We start from the raw sequence: 23684 nt of genomic DNA on the forward strand, positions 1-23684 counted from the left end.
TTTGTCTGTTGCAACCATCATTTCAATTTGTATGTTGAGTTTAGATCTAATGCTGAACTAATGTCGCGTTACAGTGCCCGTCCGTGCAAGGGGATTTTGGGGCCTCAATTTTTCGATGATTAATAAATTGATAAAGGACTATTTATGTGTAGTTTGATTTTATGATTTATTATTATATAATTAATAACTTCTTCTTGTGTGATAATTTATTTAAGATTAAATTGTGAGATTATTTTAGGCAGAGATAATTACTATAACTCAATTATATAATTATTTATTTAAAATTAATTTAATAAATTAAATATAATATATATTCAATCATGACCTATAATTTTTTATAATAACTTGCTCCTAAGAAATTTGGTTAGATATATAAGTTTTTTTCCTTTGCTAAGTGATGCGTGTGTCTCCATAAACCCCTTTTCAACCAAGCACATTTTTTAATTGATGTTATTAATTCGATTCACATATCAAATTTCGGTGGACGAAATTTTCTTAACATTTTTATACGAAAAGTCAAATGCTTCGTAGGTTTTGCAACTAGCCGTTGAGATATTTTCGTGAAATACTATAATGATAGATAAAATCGAAATATTTATCCAAATATAAATTGGATCAGCCTTAATTTTCATTATTATTTTAACAAAATGATCAAAATTGTCGATTGCGAAATAGAGCATGGATCTATCTATTCAACTAGCTAGTTTTTTTTGGTTTAGTACATACAAACACACGCATATATGATATTGTTACGACAAATGGGGCAATTGTGTAATCGACAAACGAAAGAACGTAAAGAGACATAGAATTTACGTGGTTCATCAACGTTGTGTTGGCTACGTCCACGGGCAAGAACGGAGAACAAATTGTATTATGACTGCGGTTACAGATACATAGTTATTGTGCCATACTTCTATATAAATAGGTACAAGAGACGAACTGATCCTAATACAACAATTAAGGCTCAAAACAGAAACATATCATAGACAATAATGATTCAAGACATCCTAACAAATCTCCACCTTGGCTTGAATCCTCCTTCCAAATGCATCATCATAATACCAGATGAACAAACTTCTCCATTCTTGCCTCAAACTTGCCCTCCACGGGCAACTAACAGCTCATGACATTAAGCAAGTCCAAACAATGTTGAAACTTGCTCTGCGGGACCGGCTTGGTGAACATATCAGCGGGATTATCAGCAGTGCCAACTTTCTTCACCTCAATTCTTTTCTCATCTCTTAGAAAATGATACCTCACATCAATATGCTTAGTCCTCTCATGGTGGACTTGATCTTTGGCTAAACAAATAAAGCTCTGACTGCCACACAACACAATAGCTTGATCTTGATGTAAACCAAGATCACCAACTAGCCCTTTCAACTATATTCTCTCTTTAGTAGCTTCTGTCAACGCCATATACTCTGCTTCAGTAGTAGACAAAGTAACTACAGACTACAAAGTTGCTTTCCAATAACAACAGAACCACCAAGAGTGAAAACATAACCGGTCATAGATCTTCTACTATCGACATCTCCAGCATAGTCAGAATCAGAATAACCAGCCACTGAACAATGAGTATCACCTCCATAAATGAGACCAACATCAGACGCACCTCTCAAGTAGCGAAAAATTCTCTTCACGGCTTGCCAGTGCTCCTTTCCCGGATGTCCCATGAACCTGCTGACAACACTAACAACATGTGCTATGTCTGGTCTAGTACAGACCATGGCGTACGTCAAACTCCCTACTGCATTAGAGTACGGAACTCGAGACATGTACTCCTCCTCAACTTCAGATTTCAGTGAGTTATCCGAAGATAGATGAATATTTGTAGCACTTGGAGTATCAATAGGTTTAGCTCCAGACATGCCAAATCTTGATAGAATCTTCTCAATGTAGCTCTTTTGTGACAAACAGAGCTTCTTCTTTGCTCTTTCCCTAGATATCTCCATGCCTAGAATTTTCTTCGCAGCACCCAAATCCTTCATATCAAACTCAGCATTCAGATAGGCTTTCAACTTCTGAATCTCAGACTTCGACTTCGCAGCAATGAGCTTATCATCCACATATAGAACAAGATAGATCATCGAGCCATCATCAGCTTTGTTGTGATACACACAACAATCATACGGGCTTCTGCTGTACCCCAACTGGATCATATAACTGTCAAACCTCTTATACCACTGCCTTGGAGACTGCTTTAGTTCATACAAGGACTTCTTCAGCTTGCAAACATAATCATCCTTTCCCGGAACCACGAATCCCTCTGGCTGAGTCATATAGATATCTTCCTCGAGCAGTCCGTGTAGGAAAGTCGTCTTCACATCCAGTTGCTCAAGCTCCAAATCATAATGTGCAACTATCGCAAGTAACACTCTGATGGAAGTGTGCCTGACCACTGGTGAGAATATCTCATTATAGTCAACCCGCTCCTTCTGCGTGAACCATCTTGCAACTAGCCGAGCCTTGTATCTAACACCCTCATCTGGTGTGGTCCCTTCCTTCTTCTTAAATATCCATTTGCAGGTAACATTTTTTCTCCCCTTGGGCCGTGGAACCAATTCCCAAGTCAGGTTCTTCAAAAGTGATTCTATCTCTTCTTCCATTGCAGCGAGCTACTTAGCACGCTCAGTGCATGAAATAGCTTCCTTGTAGGTAGGTGGCTCATCTGTCGATGGCTCATCTTCGACCTCATTGGCAACCTGTAATGCATATGCCATCATATCCTCAAAACCACACCTCAACGGAGGCTTCACACCTGTCCTCCTAGCTCTGTCAATAGCGATGCTTGTCTGACGAGCTTGTGGATGAACATCCGAACTAGTAGTATCGGTATCTTCAACAGTAGTGTGTTGATCTTCTCCACCTTGGAGTTGTGATTCACTCTCATTGTGAGTGACTTACAGCTCCACCTGTTTATCTACACCATCCAAATCCTCTGCAGCAATAGACTTCACAGTAGAGTTAAACATAGAATTTCATCGAACACCACATTCCGACTGAGAATAATTTTATCCTCTGAAGGCGACCAGATTCTGTATCCCTTAACTCCATTCCCATAACCAATAAATATATCCTTCTTAGCTCTCGGTTCTAGTTTACCCTCACTGACATGATAATAAACAGTACAACCAAAACTCTAAACGAAGAATAATCTGCAAGCACATCATTAGACCATACCTCGTAAGGTGTCTTACAGTCAATGCCAGTGTGAGGACCACGGTTGATCAGGTAACACGTCGTGTTTACTGTCTCTGCCCAAAACTTCCTAGTCAAACCAGCATGAAAGAGCATGCATTTTGCTCTCTCCAACAATGTCTGATTCATGCGTTCTGCCTCACCATTCTACTGTAGTGTATGTCTAACAGTGTGATGTCGAATGATCACTTCACTCCTGCAAAACTCATTGAACTCAAACGAACAAAATTCCAGACCGTTATCTGTTCTCAATCGCTTGATCTTCTTCCCTGTCTGGTTTTCAATAAGAGTCTTCCACTCTTTGAACTTCTTGAATGCTTCACCTTTATGTTTCATCATAATCACCCAAGTCATTCTCGAGTAGTCATCAATCATCGACACAAAATACTTGTGTCCTCCAACAGATTCAACACGTGAGGGACCCCAACAATCCATATGAATGTAGTCAAGTGTCCCCTTCGTTCGATGAACCCCCTTTGATGCGAAGCATATTTCCTATACTTTTCCCCCGTAGACTAAACATTTCTATGTTAATTGAAACTCACCAAAGTGTGTTTTGAGTGTAGTTTTGGGTGTTGGAAGCTGGAAATGCGTCAGAATAGCAGGCAGAAGAAACACCCGGCCGGGTGAAATGTTTGATGCATGAGGAGTCCAGAAAGTTCGCCCGGTCGGGCGTTATGACATCACAAAAACGCCCGGTCGGGCGTTTCCCACGATACCTCCCGTAGCACTTCGCCCGGTCGGGCGTTTATACCCTTTGATTTTCGCCCGGTCGGGCGTTTCGTGTCTCAACTGCTGAATAGCAGTTTTTCGGCAGTTTTGTCGAGGAAAAAAGGAAAAAGGAGAAAGGAGGTGTCAGAAGGTTGGCAGGAGGATTAGGAAAAAGAAAAAAAGGTGAGGAGAGAGAGAAGAAAGGTGACGTGAAGGAGTGGCTAGCATTAATTAAAGGGAAGAAAAATTGAGGAAAGAGATTGACTTGGGTGGCGAATTCAGAGGAATTTCATTCCTAGGCCCCGTCTCCATATTCCAATTCCACTCAACGAGAGCATGCTTCCTACGGTTTTTGTTGCATATTTCACCATGTTTTTAGGCTAAGCTCCCTATGTTGCTCCAAGTTGTAATCTAGGCTTGTATGGATATTTTTACACCATTAATTTCATATGTTTGTGTCCAACAATGTGCTTAATTTTATTCACTATGTTTTTTGCTATGGATGTAGTGATGTTAATTCCTTTGCTATCGTCTCTTTAACATAGCTTAGGATTGATCGTTTGTTGGTATGCTATCGATTTAGAACTGTTCAGGGGATAAATTGATAGTGGATTAGGTAAGTGATTATAGTAGACGACGTTCGTTCCCGCGCATCCGCAGGAATTAAATGTCGTTGAAAGTTGGTTCATGGAACAAGTGTTCAGCTGACTGTGAACTATACGTCGTAGACATGTTCAGTGCACGCGATTAGGTTGATTAGTTAATCCCAAATATGTGCTTTTAATATCGGTGTAGAATAATACAAGCCTCGTGAGCAACTTGGAGTGACGTCTTTTTCCTGTTTGAAAAGTCTTCCTTAGTTAACTTGCAGTAGTATTTTGTAATCAACTTTTGGAAATCAAAATCTTCAAAACAAAATACCTTCATTTATGTCTTTTCTTTGTTTTAGAATTAAATAATCAATTCCTTCCCTGTGGATCGACACTCGAAATATTACAATCGACACTGTATTCTTGCAGTATTGCTGTAATATTAGAGTTAATTAATTAAACTTGATTGATCTCGCATATAATATCTAAGCTCTAAAATTACACATCACCCTTCTTTGGAAACTTGCTGCAATGAAGCTTCCCAAATACATAGTGTTCGCAGTAATCAAGTTCCTGCACTTTATGCCCAGAAAGAAAATCACGATTCGACATGATTCTCATGCCACGTTCTCCCATATGACCGAGCCTCATATGCCACAGCTTGGTCATATCCTTGGTTGCAACCTCGGATGATGCAATATCAGCAGAATCTGTCACGATGGAACCTCTCAGAACATACAAGGTACCTCGTTTCAGAGCTGTCAGAACCACCTTTGAACCTTTCAGAATACGCATTACTCCACCTTCACCTTTGAAACCGAAACCCCTACTGTCAAAAGTACTCAGAGATATCAGATTCTTCGTCATATGTGGAACATGCCTAACATCGTTCAAGGTGCAGAAGACCCCATCATGCGTCCAAATCCTGATTGAGCCGATGCCAACCACCTTGCTGACAACACTGTTGGCCATGGTAACATTCCCTCCATCTATCTGCTCATAAGTGGTGAAATACTCCCTGTGAGGACAGAGATGATACGATGCTCCTGAATCCAAAATCCACACATCATTACAGTGTGGCTGTTCATCCACAACCAAGGCCAATTCTTCTTCCGAATTTGCGTCATCAGCTTCTGCCACAGTCACAGAACCGTTAGCATCCTCCTTCTTGTCCAATTTCTTCTTTATCTTTGGACAATCAGCCTTCCAATGCCCTGGTTCTTTACAATATCTGCAGATGTCATCTGACTTAGGGCCTTTAGGACCTTTTGAACCTTTGGAGTTCTGCTTCTTCTGTCCGAATTTCTTCTGTCCTTTACCCCTAACAGATAATCCCGATGCCAGATTTTCTGTGGCTGAACTTGTTGTCTGTTGACGATCCTCTCTGATATGAATAGCAGATTGAACATCCTCCAACGACAGAGTTTCATTGCCAGTCATAAAAGACTCAACAAAATCTTCGTATGATTCAGGCAAAGAAACAAGCAAAATTAAAGCAGCATCCTCGTCTTCTACTTAACATCAACATTATGCAAATCCAGCAAAATTTTGTTTTAATTTTCCAGATGATCCCAAAGGGCATACCTTCATGCATGCGTAATCGAAAAAAACGTTGCTTCATGAGCAACTTGTTGGTTAGAGACTTCGTCATGTATAGACTCTCCAACTTCGTCCAAAGGTCAGCAGCAGTCTCCTGATCAGCAACTTTGATGATAACATCGTCAGACAGACACAACATGATGGTCGAGTGGGCCTTCTTTATTTTGAGCGGCGCCCACAAACCCTACTGCTTCAGCAGAGATCGCATCTTGATCTGCCATAAGCCAAAACTATTCCTCCCGGTGAATTTGTCAACCTTCACGTTCAGAGCAGACATCTTTGATCGATTTACCAGAAAACCCTAGCAGCGGAATTCAAAACCCTAGTTCGAAAACCAGGCTCCAGATACCAGTTTGTTATGACAAATAGAGCAATTGTGTAATCGACAAACGAAAGAACGTAAAGAGACACATAATTTACGTGGTTCACCAACGTTGTGTTGGCTACGTCCACGGGCAAGAACGGAGAACAAATTGTATTATGACTGCGGTTACAGATACATAGTTATTATGCCCTACTTCTATATAAATAGGTACAAATCCCCACCTTGGCTTGAATCCTCCTTCCAAATGCATCATCATAATAACAGACGAACAAACTTCTCCATTCTTGCCTCAAACTTGCCCTCCACGGGCAACTAACAGCGAGACCCCCGTTTGGCTAGCGGCAAACAGTAATGATTCAAGACATCCTAACATATATTATAGTAGTAATAATTGTAAGAATCATTATATTTTCTCTAATATTAATCAAATTAAAATAATTAGAAAACAATAAAACATTACTGTAATTTATGTGTAACGGAATGTACGTACAATGTATCCGTTCTAAATTTCTAATTTAATTTTATGAACTTATAAATTCAAAACAAATTTCTAAATTCAGCAACACTTCCTTAACTATAAATAATACTTCATCTATCTCGCAATAGGAGTCATATTTGATTCGAGCACGAGTTTTAAAAATTGTAAAAAAAGTATGTTAAATAAGTTAGTGAAATGTGATATATATATATATATATATATAGAGTCGTGATCATATGATAACCCCTAAATATCGTAATAACCCTATAACTAAATCTGGACCACACATTTTTAAAATCACGCGGTCTAGATTAAAACTTAGATTTACTTCATAAAAAAAAGGCGGAGGGGTAAATATGTCATTTCCCTCATTTAATTTCTGAATTTCGCCAAATATCACGTAAAATGATAAAATGATATATTTTAGGTTTATTGCATAAAATGATAGTTTTGCCGGATAGAATGATACTCTACTTCATAAAAAAAGGCGAAGGGGTAAATATGTCATTTCGCTCATTTAATTTCTGAGTTTCGCCAAATATCACGTAAAATGATAAAATGATATATGTTAGGTTTATTGCATAGAATGATAGTTTTGCCGGATAGAATGATACTCTGAGTTGATAAAATGATACTCTGAATGATAAAATGATACTCTGAATTTCGCCAAATATCACGTAAAATGATAAAATGATAAAATGATAGGTTTATTGCATAGAATGATAGTTTTGCCGGATAGAATGATACTCTGAGTTGATAAAATGATACTTTTGACTGCCTGATAAAATGATAGGTTTATTGCATAGAATGATAGTTTTGCCGGATAGAATGATACTCTGAGTTGATAAAATGATACTTTTGACTGACTGATAAAATGATAAAATGATAAAATGATAGGTTTATTGCATAGAATGATAGTTTTGCCGGATAGAATGATACTCTGAGTTGATAAAATGATACTCTGAATGATAAATGATACTCTGAATTTCGCCAAATATCACGTAAAATGATAAAATGATAGGTTTATTGCATAGAATGATAGTTTTGCCGGATAGAATGATACTCTGAGTTGATAAAATGATATTCTTGACTGATAAAATGATACTCTGAATTTCGCCAAATATCACGTAAAATGATAAAATGATAAAATGATAGTTTTGCCGGATAGAATGATACTTTCAGCCGATAGAATGATAGGTATTTTTTGTGTATAAAATGACATTTTTGTTTAATAAAATGATACTTTTACCTTATAAAATGATAATCTAAGCGGATAAAATGACAGTAACCTTATAAAAATGATAGTTTAGCTGAAGAAATTGCATATAAGCTGATAAAATGATACTTTAACGTGACAAAATGACTTAAAACTGATAAAATGATAGTTTTTCCGGATAGAATGATACTCTGAGTTGATAAAATGATACTTTTGACTGACTGATAAAATGATAAAATGATATATGTTAGGTTTATTGCATAGAATGATAGTTTTCCCGGATAGAATGATACTCTGGGTTGATAAAATGATACTTTTGACTGACTGATAAAATGATAAAATGAGCGAAATTCAGAAATTAAATGAGCGAAATTTGGATACGTAAATTTTATCATGAGCGAAATGACATATTTACCCCCGCGCTTTTTTTTATGAAGTAAATCTAAGTTTTAATCTAGACCGCGTGATTTTAAAAATGTGTGGTCCAGATTTAGTTATAGGGTTATTACGGAAATTGGGGTTATTATTATAACGCACCCCTATATATATATATATATATATATATATATATATATATATATATATAGGGTTTTGATCTATGCAAAACTAGATTTAAATATAGAAACGCAGAACAATATCATAATTAGGTCACTTTTAGGTCATAATTAGGTAATTTTTAGGTCATGCTAACAAAGCATGACCTAAAATGATCTTAGCATGACATTAAACCCAAATATTATAATATGACCTAAAATTGTTTAATTATGACCTTCCGTGTTTTTGGTTAATTATTGACCATTAGATCATCTAATCCTATGGCCAAGATTTGGTCTGCATTTCTGGATTTAAACACATACTTATTTTGATCATCTCCCTATATATATATATATATATATATATATTATTTTTATAATAAAATGTCAGTAGAATATTGGATCTATATATCATTTATCGTTTATAGTAAAAGTGAGTATAGTATAATTACGGGCACCCGCACAAGCTTTTATTCAATTATCACTTTTTCAGAATTAAATGATTTCATTAATCTCGTTACTGTAGCAGGAAATTATAGGTTGACCAACAAAGAGTTGAAAATTGAAATGCAAAAAAAAAGAAAAAAAAAAAGAGAGAAATGTTTCGCTGAATTCTGAAAAGTGTCAAAATCTTTAGTACTCCATGATTCATTCGTGATATTAACTACTCTCAATTAAGACAATTGATTAGTGAATTCGTAATGTCAGAAAGAGGATATATGAGATTATGAGTTGCTTTCAAAAAAGTAGAAATGATTTACAAAGCCAGAGCAACTTAGGGCATCAGTAACCCCGTCCCCATTTCCGGCCCCAAGTCCCCTCCACCTCATCATTCCTCTACAGTTGCGGCCCAGGCCCCAACTGCTGTAACCCTGCAGGCCGCAACTCGGGCCGCAACTAATAAATGACACTATTCACAACTCCAACCTATTTAACTCGAAAACGCAATTCGTTGAACAATTGAAACCGGGAAAATGCATTGTTCATTCGAAATTAACATTACATTACTAGACGAAGCAAATTTAAAATACAAGAAACCCGGGCCACGACTACTACTTCTTCATTTGGGCGCGAAGGTAGGCGATCATCTCACGGTGCAACTCGAGCTCCTCGTCCGACATCTTCGATGTATCCCTCGCTGTCAACTCCGTCAGCTGGCTCATCCGCCATGTAATATTCATCTCCGACAAAGTGTCGGACATCTTATCCAGAGACGGATTGGTCGGCGGTGGCACCATAGCGGAGTTGCTCGCAGCTGCCTTCCCCTTTGCTTTCCTCTTGGCCGCCTTTGTTCCTGTCGGGCGGCTCTGAATGCTAGGAGAGGAGTAGAAGACATCGTCGCCCGTCACGTTGAGGTCGATCGCCGGACCTCCTTCGCTCGAAGAGTAGTTTCCGGAGGCGGAAACTTTGGTTCTCTTCGCCGCCCCAGTTGCCGCTGGCTCAGCACCGCTGGTGTACTTCGGGCTCTTCTCGACGAGCTTCCAAACTTCGAAGTACTTGAAGGTCTTCTTCCCGTCAGTGAAGAACGCTTCCTTTGCCTTCTCGACGAGGTCCGCCTCGCTGTGCCCGCTCGGCCACATACGGACTACGTTGGCCCACTTTCCGTTCCACTTGCTCATATCCGCCTGGACCCGGCCCCAATGCTTGCGCAGCTTCACGTAGCTACGCTCGCTCGACCCTTCCGGACGGCCAGCGTTATATTTCTGCGCAATCCGCTCCCAAAAAGCCTTGCCGGTCTGCTGGTTGCCGATGATAGGATCCTCGGAGACGTCGATGTAGTTCCTCGCAAGCCACATTGTCTCGGGCGGAGTGTACTTCTTCGGCCCATCCTCCTCCCCGACCTTCTCCTTTCCCCGCTCTTGAGCGGGCTCCATCTCACTGACCTCGAACTCGTCGGTGTTGACCGGCGATGTAATGTCGCCGTTGCTACCGACTCCCGGACTAGGCTGTGTCTGCGATGGTTGCGATGACGGTATGTACCAATTGTTCGAGTTAACGAACTCCTCCATCTCACGTTGATCGCTGTTGAACCAATCCATTGACGCCGAAAATACAAAGGGTATAATAGAGTATTGAAATGGAACGCGGGATTGAAATGGATGGAACGCAAGCTCGTATTTATAGACATCGAATTTTAAAAAAAAACAAAATTGGATTTGCGTCCCGGCCCGAAGACCGTGTAACGCTGGGCCGGGACGCGGGACTTGCGGCCCGTCACCGTGCAACCCCGTCCCGGGCCGGGACGCGGGACGCTCCCCAGGCCGGTCACGCGTCACCGGGACGGTCCTGAGCCGTGCCGCACTTCCGTGTAATGCATGGGACGGGCCGGGACTCGCAATTTGCGGCCCGGCCCCAAGCGTTACGCATGCTCTTATGACTATTTTGTTATTTAAAAATCATGATTGTAAATTTGTGATCACGTCAACTACAATTGAAAAATTAATCCGAATGAATCCTTAAACGGTGTTACAGCTAATTAACCAAAAAAATATCCAATTGAACATTTTAGTGTATTAAGCATTAAGTAGGGCCGTTTCATTACATTACGAAATTAAGTTTGTTTAGAAGAAAAACAAAACAGACAAAAAGTCTATTTCATAAAGATAAAATACATACACAAATCAAATTCCAATTATTTTAATCCATCACTTTTTAATATTCTAAATCCAATCCAATTTTTTATTTCCTCAAATTTCAATAATTGTTGACGTAGCTTTAGCTCCAATAATTCGAGATTCAGCAATCCAAAATCCCATCAATTGAATTCGATAGTCCTTTAATCCAACTGAATTATACCCTTGTCTCTGTAGCATTCACTCACTCACTCTATCAAAAAAATGTGTTCTTTGTATTAAGCTGTCATTGGCAATGCATTCTGCCCCACATGCAAGCAACGTGCCACCCCACCCTCACCCCTATTCCAGTTGAAAATTACCTGACTGACAGATTTGATCATCACCAGTGTTTAGATTTTTATTTGTTCAGTCAATCTTGAAGCATTCTTTCATTGTTCACTTCTTACCCTTTTCAGCTCACAGGATTGGTTCAAGATCTCTTGTCCTGTTGCTGCTGTGTTTTATAGCAAATTGATTATTTCATCTATTAAATTATAAGTTTAGAGATCTGGTTGTTTGGGGCCTTTTTCATTCTTGTCTTCTTTTTTGTTCTGGTGTTTGGAGAAATGGGGGGTTCAGAAGAGAGAGTTGTGGCTGTGATCATGGTGGGTGGCCCAACTAAAGGTATCATCTTTAGCTTTTCTTTCTTGCTTAATGCTGCTAGCTTTGGCTGATGATGATTGATCAGCAATGTTCGTGTCTTGTATAATTGTGATTTGCTTATGCATTTGATGTCCATGTTATAGATTCTGTGAGTTTGTTAGGAGAGAAAGTTGGGCAATAATGACAACCTTAGTCCTCTTTCTTGACTGTTTGGTTATGGTTTTGCAAATGCAGGGACCAGATTTAGGCCATTGTCACTTAATACTCCAAAGCCCCTATTCCCATTGGCTGGACAGCCAATGGTTAATCATCCTATATCTGCTTGTAAAAAGGTACGCTTAAATGCGCGTTGGCGTATTGTTAATTTCATCCTTGGATAGTTGATTTTGATTTGTGGTAGTATTAATGAAGTTGAGAGTATGTAGAAATGAAAGCAAGCAAAAGCATTGTGTTTGCTTCTTCATGATTGTGAAGCACAGAGGTTTAATGTATGTTGCTCGTGTTAGATACCGAATTTAGCTCAGATCTACCTCATTGGCCTTTATGAGGAGCGTGACTTTGCATTGTTTGTGTCATCAATATCCAATGAGCTCAGAGTTCCTGTTAGGTACTTCCGCTGCTATATAAGATCGTCTCCTTTACTCATTTCCAAAGGTTAGATTGTGACCTTTTCATTGTTGTGTTAAAATTTCATAGATATTTGAAAGAAGACAAGCCACATGGTTCAGCAGGCGGACTTTATAACTTCAGGGATCAAATCATGGAAGAGAGTCCGGTTGCTATTCTAACTGCATTATCGCGTTGCTTATTTTTTTATGCTAAAAAGCCTCATTATGGCTAATGAGTAGATAACAAACACTTTTGATTTATATACTTTTGAATGTTTCTTGCCAATATTGTTGATAGAGGTGTATTCAACCTTGCAGTCTCACATCTTTTTGCTGAATTGTGATGTTTGCTGCAGTTTTCCTCTGGCAGAGATGCTAGGTAATTATCACTCTGTCGCTCGTGAAAATTAGCTATTTATCCAGTGCATCACAGGCAGGAAATCACTTGTCTTCATTTGATTGTGTTTTTGTTGGTTGTGTATTGAATTTTTGGTTGATTGTACAGTGGTCCACAGAAGCTATGGTGGGATGGGAACCATTTTGGTGATCAAGGTCGGTACCTCTAATTCCTTCGGGCCAATAGTTAACAAATCTTCATCATTCTTGACAACAAATTCACTATACAATAGAGGCTGATGCTTTCCATTTTTCTTCTGCAGGTTTCTCCGGAGTCAGCAAGCCAGTTTGGGGAGCTTGTAGCTGATCCCGTTACAAATGAATTGTTGCATTACACGGAAAAGCCTGAAACTTTTGTGCGTAAAATTTCTAAGATCGACTTAGTGTCTGCTCACAATTTGCTAATGCCTTTGATGTGTGCTCGGTCGCATCATAACTTTCCCAAGTTTGTATTAAACAGGTGAGTGACAGGATAAACTGTGGTGTTTATTTATTTACCCCTGACATATTTACGGCCGTTCAAGACGTGTCCTCCCAAAGAAAAGACCGAGGTAACTCATACCCTGCCTTCTTTGGTAAGGGATTGTGCACATTTCTAATCTTATGTAGTAACTATTTACTGAAAGTCTGAAATACAATGCAGATCACTGGTGCAGTCTTGAAATCATATTTTCTCCTTGTTGCGTGTGGCACTAAAACTATTATAACGAGGCGTATGTTCCTCGTTTAATTAATTAGGTCGTTCTTTGTGTTTTCAGCTACCCTTAGGCGGATATCCAGTTTTGAAGCACTTCAACCAGCAAACAGGTAGAATATCTGTATTAGTAGCTAGTCAAAACAATCTACTTTTACACTACTATTGTGAATCTTTTCGTGGAAAAATGGTTAAATTGTTTGGCTAGAGAATCTGTTGATTATCGTTTCTGATGGCCGATTCACAAACAGGAGTCTCCCCTCAGATTTTGTAAGACTGGATCAGGACATTCTATCACCACTTGCTGGAAAAAAGCAGTTTTATGTGTACGAAACAACAGATTACTGGGAGCAAATCAAAACTCCCGGGTGAGCTAAAGATGTATATTTACGTCTTCCTCTATCACAACTCTTGTGCCTTTGGATCCTATCTCATGTGGCATGGTGTCGTGCAGAATGTCCCTGAAATGCTCAGGGTTGTACCTCGCCCAGTTCAGACACACCTCACCACATCTCTTGGCTAGTGGAGAAGGCATGAAAACTGCTGCAATTTCTGGCAATGTATACATCCATCCATCAGCAAAAGTCCATCCAACTGCTAAGGTAGGCTGCAATCAATAGCGTTATGTGTGGAACTTATGCATACTCTCTCGTTCCTGATTCCGTATTATCTAATGTGATACAGATCGGTCCCAGTGCTTCGATCTCAGCTAATGCTAGAATCGGTGCTGGTGTGAGGCTTGTCAACTGCATTATTCTTGATGATGTCGAAATCAAGGTACTAACTCAATTTCGCTGTATCTCTGAGTATTTAAACTCATTTATCCGATTGATTATAAGGAAAATGCGGTGGTGATTCATGCAATCGTTGGATGGAAATCTTCCATCGGAAGGTGGTCAAGAGTCCAGGTATGCCTAAAAATTTATTCAACATTTTTCTCAGCAATATGCAGCCTAGATCTGCTGTTACCTTTTCAAAATCTACCTCTTTTTTCATGTTTCATTTGCGTTGGCCACGTTGAAAGAGGCCCTCCACACGTCTCTTGCTCCGTGCAGCATGTTTATAACGTTCTTTTACATTTTGCAGGCCTCGGGTGACCATAACGCAAAGCTTGGGGTTACCATTCTAGGTACTTTAACCTTTCATATTTCTTCATTGAACGGGCTAACTTGTGTCCTCTACTTCTCCATATATAGCTTACGAACAAGTTGTTGAACCAGGTGAATCAGTGATGGTTGAAGATGAAGTTGTGGTGATCAACAGTATTGTTCTTCCAAACAAGACTATGAATGTCAGTGTTCAAGAGGAAATTATACTGTGAAATCTTCAACAAGTTGTGACCTATTGTCACGCTTCCAACTTTTAGATGCTTGTATCCTCTTTTTATCATCTATGTTCATTGACATCTTATTGGAAGGTGTATATTATGGTTGGAATAAATGGTGTTTTCATCCTTGTTCAAATCATGTCGGAAAGTTATTTAATGCTGGAATTGTTCTTCAGCAAAAGATGAAATTCCAATGATAGGATTAATCTGAAATATCATAACATGTGTTAAACTAGCAAGATCCATGAGTTTATTAAGGTACACCATTAATCCTCACTCAAAGCCAAGAAAAGACATACAATCTCTGACAGATGAATGAGCGACCACATCTATGGAACGTAGAAATCTTCACGTTCCGATCAGCCCAACAAGGCATTTAGTTCTTCTGTGGGTCAGAGAAGAAGCTGTTGAGGGACGGCATGATCTCAGGCTTCTTGTTGCGAACAAATTTTCTGAGAAAATTCTCAGAGTACTTCTGCCCCTCCTCGAAATTCTCCAACACTCCGGCAGCCCTGTTTTGCTTGTTCACCCTGTTTACAATCACCAAAGATTTTAGGCAACAAAATCCAACCAGGATATCACCATTTCCATGACAATTGATTTATTTGAACAAGAAAAAACGATGAACAAGATGTATCCCTCAACACATTCAGTTACACTACAAACACAATTAGAATTCTCAGCTATTGAAGTTGAAGCACCGGTGATAACAGAACAGAGCAATCACTATAGTCTATTGATGTAGTAGATGCTAATCAAGAAACTGAAAGAACCATTCTTGATAAAATCTGAAGAACACTCTTCAAATACACACACCAATGATAACAGAACAGAGCAATCAAAAGACAGAAGCAATTCAAGCAAGAATACTACATCTTAATCAATTAATTCACGCTGACTTCGTGTTCTTGAGTCCAAACTAAGTGAAGAAAGCAATCTCAATCTTTGAATCACCACCAAGTCCGAGAAGTTTGCAAATACAATGTCAATCATTCAGTATTTTAACAAATAAAACCCTAGTTTTGAAACATGGCAATAGCATCCAAACTCAGATTTAAACACATAGAAAACATCGAAAATCAAAATACTAGAATTTGCCAAGGATCGAACGGTTTTGACAATTGCAACGCTTTAAAGTTAGGATTTAAATTGAAAAAAACCGGTGATAAGTTATATCTAATTTGCGATTAACCTTTTCCTCATCAAACATCTTCATCAGAATACATATTTGTAGAGAGAGAGAGAGATAGAAATTACCGGACTTCAGGGTTGATGGTGATGTTGCGGAACAGCTGGAAGCCGCAGATGCCCACAGCAACTCCCATAGCTGCAAACAGTGGGTACACCTACACATGCAAATCCCCCTTAAATTTCACACAAGAGTAGAAGTTTTACAGTAAATCAACTCAAATCAGCAAAAAAAAAGGATGAATCTTGAATACCTCAGGTCTGATCCAACGGCTGCTAGCCATTTCGAAGTTTTTTTCCTAGAATTTCAAGGGTGACTGGCCAGAGGAAGGAGAAGAAGGACAACCAGAGGAGGAAATAGGCTTTTATTGTGCTACTCTGAAGCTTCTAGAATCTAGAATCAATGCGACCTTATAATTTACATTTACTAATTTTTTTAAAAAAATATACGCATTATATTATTGTTAAATAGATAAGGTTTCTTTCATGTCAATGGAGAAGACGAAAGCTGATTGGTCTGTTCATTGTAGTGGGTGAAAGATGGGGGCCTCCACACTCAGAACCAATCAAAATTTGAAACCTGTTAGCTTGATAAGAGTATACTATGAAGGTATTTGGTTGATGATTAAATATGTATCATGTTTGGTTCATAAAATTGAACCCTTCAACTTAAACTTAAATGGATAGTCTCATGATAATTAGTCATAGTCTTCCCCTCTAACTAAAATAATCCAACAACTTAATCATATAGTCTCATGATATTAGACATGACACCCGAACCCAGTCACGTATACATAATTATTCTTGTCCACTTGCCATTCTCCCACTAATCCTACTGGAATCTTGATTATATTCTCATTATTAATATTAACAATAATACTTCTATATAGAAAACAAATTCATCATGTTATTTATCGATTCAGATTTCAAAGACATAGTATGACTGTATGAGTATTAATTAGCGTTTAGCGGTACCTAAAATATTAACACACACGTTTTCCAACTCAGCTTTGACTCTATTAGAATTGTTCGTTGTAGGAAATACAGAAAAACAAAAGTTAATGTAATTTCTTTAAAATATATAGTTTGATGTATTCTTAGAACTAGGTTTTTTAGTAAACTAAGAAAAAAACATTAATACCGAAATAATGAATATTAATTTAAATGCCAACACTAAAAATAATTACTACTAATTTTCTACTAACGTGACGTCGCATTTATCTGCATGAGAAAATCCAACACTTGATTAGAGCCCATTAACTGAATCGGACTTTTCTTGGAATGATTTGCATCCTTCTAGCCCAAAAGGCCCATAAGAGCAATTTTGCTGCAAGAATACGTCCTTTTCTTATATTCTTCTATTTATTTATAATTACTGCAATGTAATAATATACGAGTTAGTGAAATGCATTTATGATTTTAAGCAATTTTTAAGAGACTGTTTAGTATTTACTTCTATGATTTTAAGAGATATATGACGTAATTTTTTTTATAACTCAAGATTACGACGTTCCCAATCGTAATGTTTCAAAGATATGAATTAACAAAATTAAGGCTAATAATTGTGATGATCAAAACTCAAAAGCTTGGAATAGGGTTAGTAATCAAATTCATCCCGGTCGTTTAGTATTTTATAAATTCATAAATGATTGCAATAATAATCGACTCGGGTATATGAATTCAGATGTATCATCTTCAACAATCAAGCCAATCAAAGGACTATTTACATATGATATCTCTGAACAATGGCTCTCACAGTATTTTTTTTTATCATAAATTGAAAATTTGGTATATATCAATTGAAACTAACTTGCTATAAACAATATTAAAAATTACCTTAAAATAAAAGGACCTGTACCATGGATACATAAATTAGAAATGTGATTTTATATAATAGTATTTCATTTCTTACCTAATCCTACGTTACAAATAGATACTAATTATTAATAAATTGTCATCAGATCATATGTGTAGATTTTTTACCATCAATTTGTTCTATAACTAAACCAAATAATTACTCTTTGATTATGAAGATCATTTAATTCTATATCTAATGATTAGTGCGAATATAACTAAGGGGAAAAAAATAAGTGCATTATGGAATAGGGATATTATATCTAAAATTCATTTCCCTATAATTAATCATATGCATACTTTTTATAAGAGAAATAACCAATCACTAACTTGTCCCCTTATTACATAATTATCACCCACAACAACACTATATAACCTAGCTAACTCACCTTAGATAAAAATCAACAACAACAATGTCTTCTTCAATTGCTTCATTCGTCTTCATATCCGTCATTTTACTCCTATCCTCAACACCCCAAGCCGCCTCACCACCAACCTTGATCAACAAAGTATGTGCTAGCGGAAAATTTATAAGCGTCACAACGTGCGAGAAAGGTCTTCAAGCCGAACCAAATGTGGCATCCGCGAAAAATTTATACGAACTCTCCATCGAAATCATAAAATCGGGGATCACAAAGTCAAAAACTACGCTCGACCATATCAAAACCCTACTCAAGGAGAATGACACGAATTCCAATTCGAAAGTTGCACTTGGAAAATGCAAGGCGTCGTATGACTCGGTCATAGTGTCGCTCAACAGTGCCCTAGGCGAAGTAGAAATAAAAGAGTATCAAACGGCGACGTATGACCTACTTCTCGTTGGGTCGGACAACATTCACAATTGCGAAGAAGTTATGGCCTCGAAAGTAATTAAAGACAAAATTATTGTACAAGGTAACCAACTTGTGAAAGTATTTGGGTTGTCCGCATATGCGGCCGTTGATTTGCTCCCAAACGCTCATGCTTCTCCTTCACCTCAATAGTTGTTTTTCGGTATTAGTATTAGTTTATTCATCATCTTTGTGGTGAAGATTGGTCAAGAATTAATAGTTGTGTTGACTCTGGTTCGTTTATACTATTGGGCATTTAGCCCGCCATCGATTCATGGTTTCAGCACACTTCATATTTATCACACAAATAAAATAATAATTTTGTTGGTTAAGTATTTTTATTTTACGTTCATTATTATAATTTTTTACAATCACAATCTTTCAATGAAATATGAATCAAACATAATCAATTTATTAACAATAAAGCTTATTAAAATCTTGAGATACCCAAATTTCCCTTTCTGTAAATGGTGAATTAACCATATACTCTATTTATCCCAAATGCTCAAGTGACATATAATTGTTATATTTGTTTCCTAAAGTGAAAAAATATTTTTTTATATTTAATTTTCTTTTTACCTAACACACAAAATAACATTACATAAAAACACATTGACGAACAAGAAATACTTCATTTAGAATGGGACGAAAGCAATACTAATTTTGTATTAAAACTCGTATCATCCATACTCAAAACTAATATTTGTGAAGGGTGCAGAATTATTTTTGTATATCTAAGTTAAATTCCAAAGTAGATATATCCTAAAATGTTTTCTGACGTTTGCAATAATATACTCTGCTCACTATTAAATGTCTAAAATTACAATTTTGTAATGTTCATCATTAAAATTCGTTTATTTTTTACTTTTTGTAAATATACTTGACATTCTACTAACCCATTTTTACTAATATTTTATTAATAAACTTAATATTACTATATAAAAATAATATTAATGTTCTATAAACTTTTTTTTAATCTATTTTTTATGTTTCTGAAAATCCACTACTCTAGACTCAAAGTGGAATATTTAATTTCATACAGTATTTGATTGTAAGAATAATTGAGGCGGATAATAAATAATCCAAATATATCATCTTCTTGTTTGATTGCAACAACCTCAACAAGGGCTTCGTAGTAAAATTTTTTGTCAAATACTGAAAATTTGGTAAATCGATTGAAACTAACTTGCCATAAAATTAGAAATGTAATTAAACTCCACAAAAAGAAAGGCTTTTCAGATTAGGCTTTGGAGAAGTGCAAGATGATAAGTGTACATTGTGTAGAGAGGAACCTGAATCGATAGAACATCTGTTTTTCAGCTGCAAGGTCTCGACAAAGTTTTGGTACTCTTGTTGCCTCCGATGGAGCTTGTCTGGTTGTCTGCCAATCCAACCACTGGATTGCTTTCTCTCATGGCTAGGAGCATCGTTTAAGAAGTTCGACAAGAAGCTGTAGATATCCATGTTCTATGTGATATCTTGGTCTATTTGGGATATCAGAAATAAAATAACATTCCAAAGATTCAAACCAAATTGGGAGTTCGAGGAAAAAAGGTTGATGTGGCGTCTTGGCACTTGGGTATGTGGGTGAAGTCCAAACTTTCCCTTTTCACCGGGACAAATAGTAGAAAATTTGAAAGATATAAGAGAATGGCAAGACCCGGAGATCATCAAGGAAAGAAGGGGAGTGAATTTGGATCCTCAATCGGTGTCAATTTTTTTTACAGAATACTCTTAGATGGGGTTGAGATCGGCGAGCGTATCACGGGTATGTTCTCTTCTTCATGAGGTTGTGAGAGACTAAGGGTTTTCTTTGTCTTTGACTTTTTTGGCTCTGCTGCTGCTTGGGTGTCTTGTTTCTATTCCTCCCATCCCTTTGTTCTTTTGGTGTGTCGGGGGCCTCCGATCTCAGAAGATTTTGGGAGATTGTGAGGTGTTTTGGCTTTAGCTCTTGTGCTTATGTTTATTTTGCTGCAAAGCTTTATTTTTTGTGTTGTTGAAATTTTACTCACTACCCTCGCTAATTGGAGCATTTTACTTCTATATCAAAAAACTCCACTATATATGACTAGACAGTTGGTTGTATAGTAAACTCAAAATAAATAAATTAACTATTTTAGTCTAAATTCCATATGTCATGACTCATTTTCCGATTTCTACCCTCATTGCACACACTAATGCGCCATAATTATTCCCACATTAGTAATTTTTTATTAGCAAATAGTACTCATAAAAGTATAAAACTAAAAATAGGAGTAATTGATTATCCTAATAACGTGACTCCACAAAAAATAAAAAAAAATACCGACGTTGGGAAAGTTATGTGGTGGGCCAGGCAGTGACAGATTTAGGAAACGATTTATCTGCATGGAATTAAAGAAAATCCAACACTTGATTAGAGCCTATTAACTGAATCGGGCTTTCCTTAGGCTGATTTGTATCCTCCTAGCCCAAAAGGCCCAGTTGAGCAATTTTGCTGCAAGAAGTAATTATTATACGAATTGGTAAAATGCATTTATGATTTGAAGCTATTTTTAAGAGACTATTTACTTTTATGATTTTTAAAGATATATGAAGTAATTTTATTTTATTAGTCAAGATTAAGACTTTCCCAATCGTATTGTTTCAAATGAGATATGAATTAAAAAAAATTAAGGCTAATAATAGAGATATGAAGTAATTCATCCCGGTCTTTTAGTTACATAATAAATTTATAAATGATTGCAACACTAATTGGCACGGGTATATAAATTCAGATGTACATTTCAATGAACAAGGACTCACACAATAATTTTTTTTATCAGAAATTGAAATCTTGGTATATATCAATTGAAACTAATTTGCCATAAATAAAATTATAAAGTACCCTGAAATAACAAAAGAATAAAGGATTGTAAAACCGATATCGTACGTGATTGTGCAAGACTTATATCATGGATACATAAATTAGAAACGTGATTTTATATGCTAGTATTTGATTTTTCTTACCTAATCCTACGTTACAAATAGATACTAGTAGTAAATTAATAAATTATCATCAGATTATATGTGTAGATTTTTTTACCATCTAATTTATTTTATAAAAAAATATCAAATAATTACTATGTGATTATGAAAATCATTTAAGTACTAGTATCATTTTAAATTCCCAGAATTTTCAACCATGCAAATCCATATAATGCAATTTTAAATATATAAAATAATTAAGTATTATGACTCTGCATTAAGTGATATTTTGAAAAGAAAATTTGATTTCCATTAATTCTATATTTAATGGATTGGTTCGAATATAATCAGGGGAAAAAATAATATAATCATGGGGAAAAATAAGTATATGATGGCATAACGATATCATATCTAAAATTCTTGTCCCTATAATAAATCATATGCAAACTTTTTACAAGAGAAAGAACCAATCACTATTTCCCCCCTTATTACAAAATTATCACTCGCAACAACACTATATAATCTAGCTAATTCACATTAGATAAAAATCAACAATAACAATGTCTTCTTCAATTGCTTCAATCGTCTTCATATCCGCCATTCTATTCCTATCTTCAACAACCCAAGCCGCCTCTCCACCAACCTTAATCAACAAAGTATGCGCTGGCGGAAAACTTATAAGCGTCACAACGTGCGAGAAAGGTCTTCAAGCCGAACCAAGAGTGGCATCTGCGAAAAACTTATACGAACTCTCCATCGAAATCATAAAATCAGGAATCACAAAGTCAAACACTACGCTCGACCACATTAAAGCCCTACTGAAGGAGAACAAAACGGATTCCAATTCGAAAAATGCACTTGAAAAATGTAAGACGTCGTATGACTTGGTCATATTGTCATTCAAAAGTGCCCTAGGCGAAGTGGAAATAAAAGAGTATGAAACAGCGACGTATGATCTACTTCTTGGTGGGACGGACTATATTCGTGGCTGCGAAGAAGTTGTGGCATCAAAAGTAATTACAGACAAAACTATTATACAAGGTAACCAACTTGTGAAAGTATTTGGGTTGTCCGCATATGCGGCCGTTAATTTACTCCCAAACGCTCTCACCTCTCCTACACCTCAATAGTTGGTTTTTGGTACAAGTGTTAGCATATTCATCATGTTGAAGATTGGTCAAGAAATAATAGTTGTGCTGACTCTGGTTAGTTTGTACTATTGTGTTCTTAGCTAGCCATTGAGTCATAGCTCAAGCACACACATATTTATCAAAAAAATAAAATAATAATTGTGCTGTTGGAATATTTTTATTTTACGCTTATTTTATAATTTTGTCAATCACAATTTTATGTGAAATATGAATCAACCATATTTAATTCTAACAAATGAGGTTAACAAAATCTTGAGAAACCCAAAGTTCCCTTTTAGTAAATGATGAATTAGCATAGATTCCATTTGTCGCAAGTATTCAAGAGATTAAAATTGGAGTGCAGATAAAAGATTATGAACGGGAGTCGTACTGTTTTCTCCCTCCATCCGTTATTAAATGTCTCATTTTTCCTTTTTTATTTGTCCACCGATAAATATCTTATTTCACTTTTATTATATTTGATAAGTGGACCCTACACTCTACTAACTCATTCCACTTATATTTTATTATAAAACCAATATATAAAATTAGACCTCACATTCTACTAACTTTTCTACCACTTTACTATATAAAGTCAAACAATTTCTTGAAATCTATGCCGGTCAAATATGGAACATTTAATCACTGACGGAGGGAGTACTTCTTTCTAGGTTAGACTGCATCCATAAGTCCATAACCGACCAAGCTGTGCACTCAAAAGTAATTAAAGACAACATTATTGTACAAGGTAACCAACTTGCTAGAATATTTGGGTGTTCCGCATTTGTGGCCGTTAATCGGCTCATATACAATCCTCCAACTAAACCGCCAACTAATTAC

The 23684-nt window shown here is 36.8% G+C and overlaps 2 protein-coding genes across 2 annotated transcripts; one reads left to right on the forward strand and one right to left on the reverse strand.

Annotated features, from left to right (window-relative positions):
- Positions 1-11350: 11350 nt before the first annotated feature.
- Positions 11351-15033, forward strand: LOC121797966 (mannose-1-phosphate guanyltransferase alpha-B-like). The gene is made up of 15 exons (XM_042196757.1): positions 11351-11892; positions 12106-12203; positions 12378-12478; positions 12568-12646; positions 12798-12858; positions 12985-13031; positions 13139-13231; positions 13336-13426; positions 13634-13682; positions 13821-13937; positions 14024-14171; positions 14254-14346; positions 14409-14477; positions 14656-14698; positions 14790-15033. Exons 1-15 carry the CDS (start codon positions 11835-11837, stop codon positions 14888-14890), a joined length of 1248 nt encoding a protein of 415 aa, XP_042052691.1. The 5' UTR covers positions 11351-11834; the 3' UTR covers positions 14891-15033.
- Positions 15034-15093: 60 nt separating this feature from the next.
- On the reverse strand, positions 15094-16499 carry LOC121797968. Its single transcript, XM_042196760.1, has 3 exons — positions 16339-16499; positions 16154-16242; positions 15094-15426 (listed from the first exon to the last, which is right to left on the reverse strand). Exons 1-3 carry the CDS (start codon positions 16366-16368, stop codon positions 15273-15275), a joined length of 273 nt encoding a protein of 90 aa, XP_042052694.1. The 5' UTR covers positions 16369-16499; the 3' UTR covers positions 15094-15272.
- Positions 16500-23684: the final 7185 nt, after the last annotated feature.

This window comes from Salvia splendens, chromosome 4 (assembly GCF_004379255.2).
Source record: "Salvia splendens isolate huo1 chromosome 4, SspV2, whole genome shotgun sequence".
Taxonomy (NCBI): domain Eukaryota; kingdom Viridiplantae; phylum Streptophyta; class Magnoliopsida; order Lamiales; family Lamiaceae; genus Salvia; species Salvia splendens.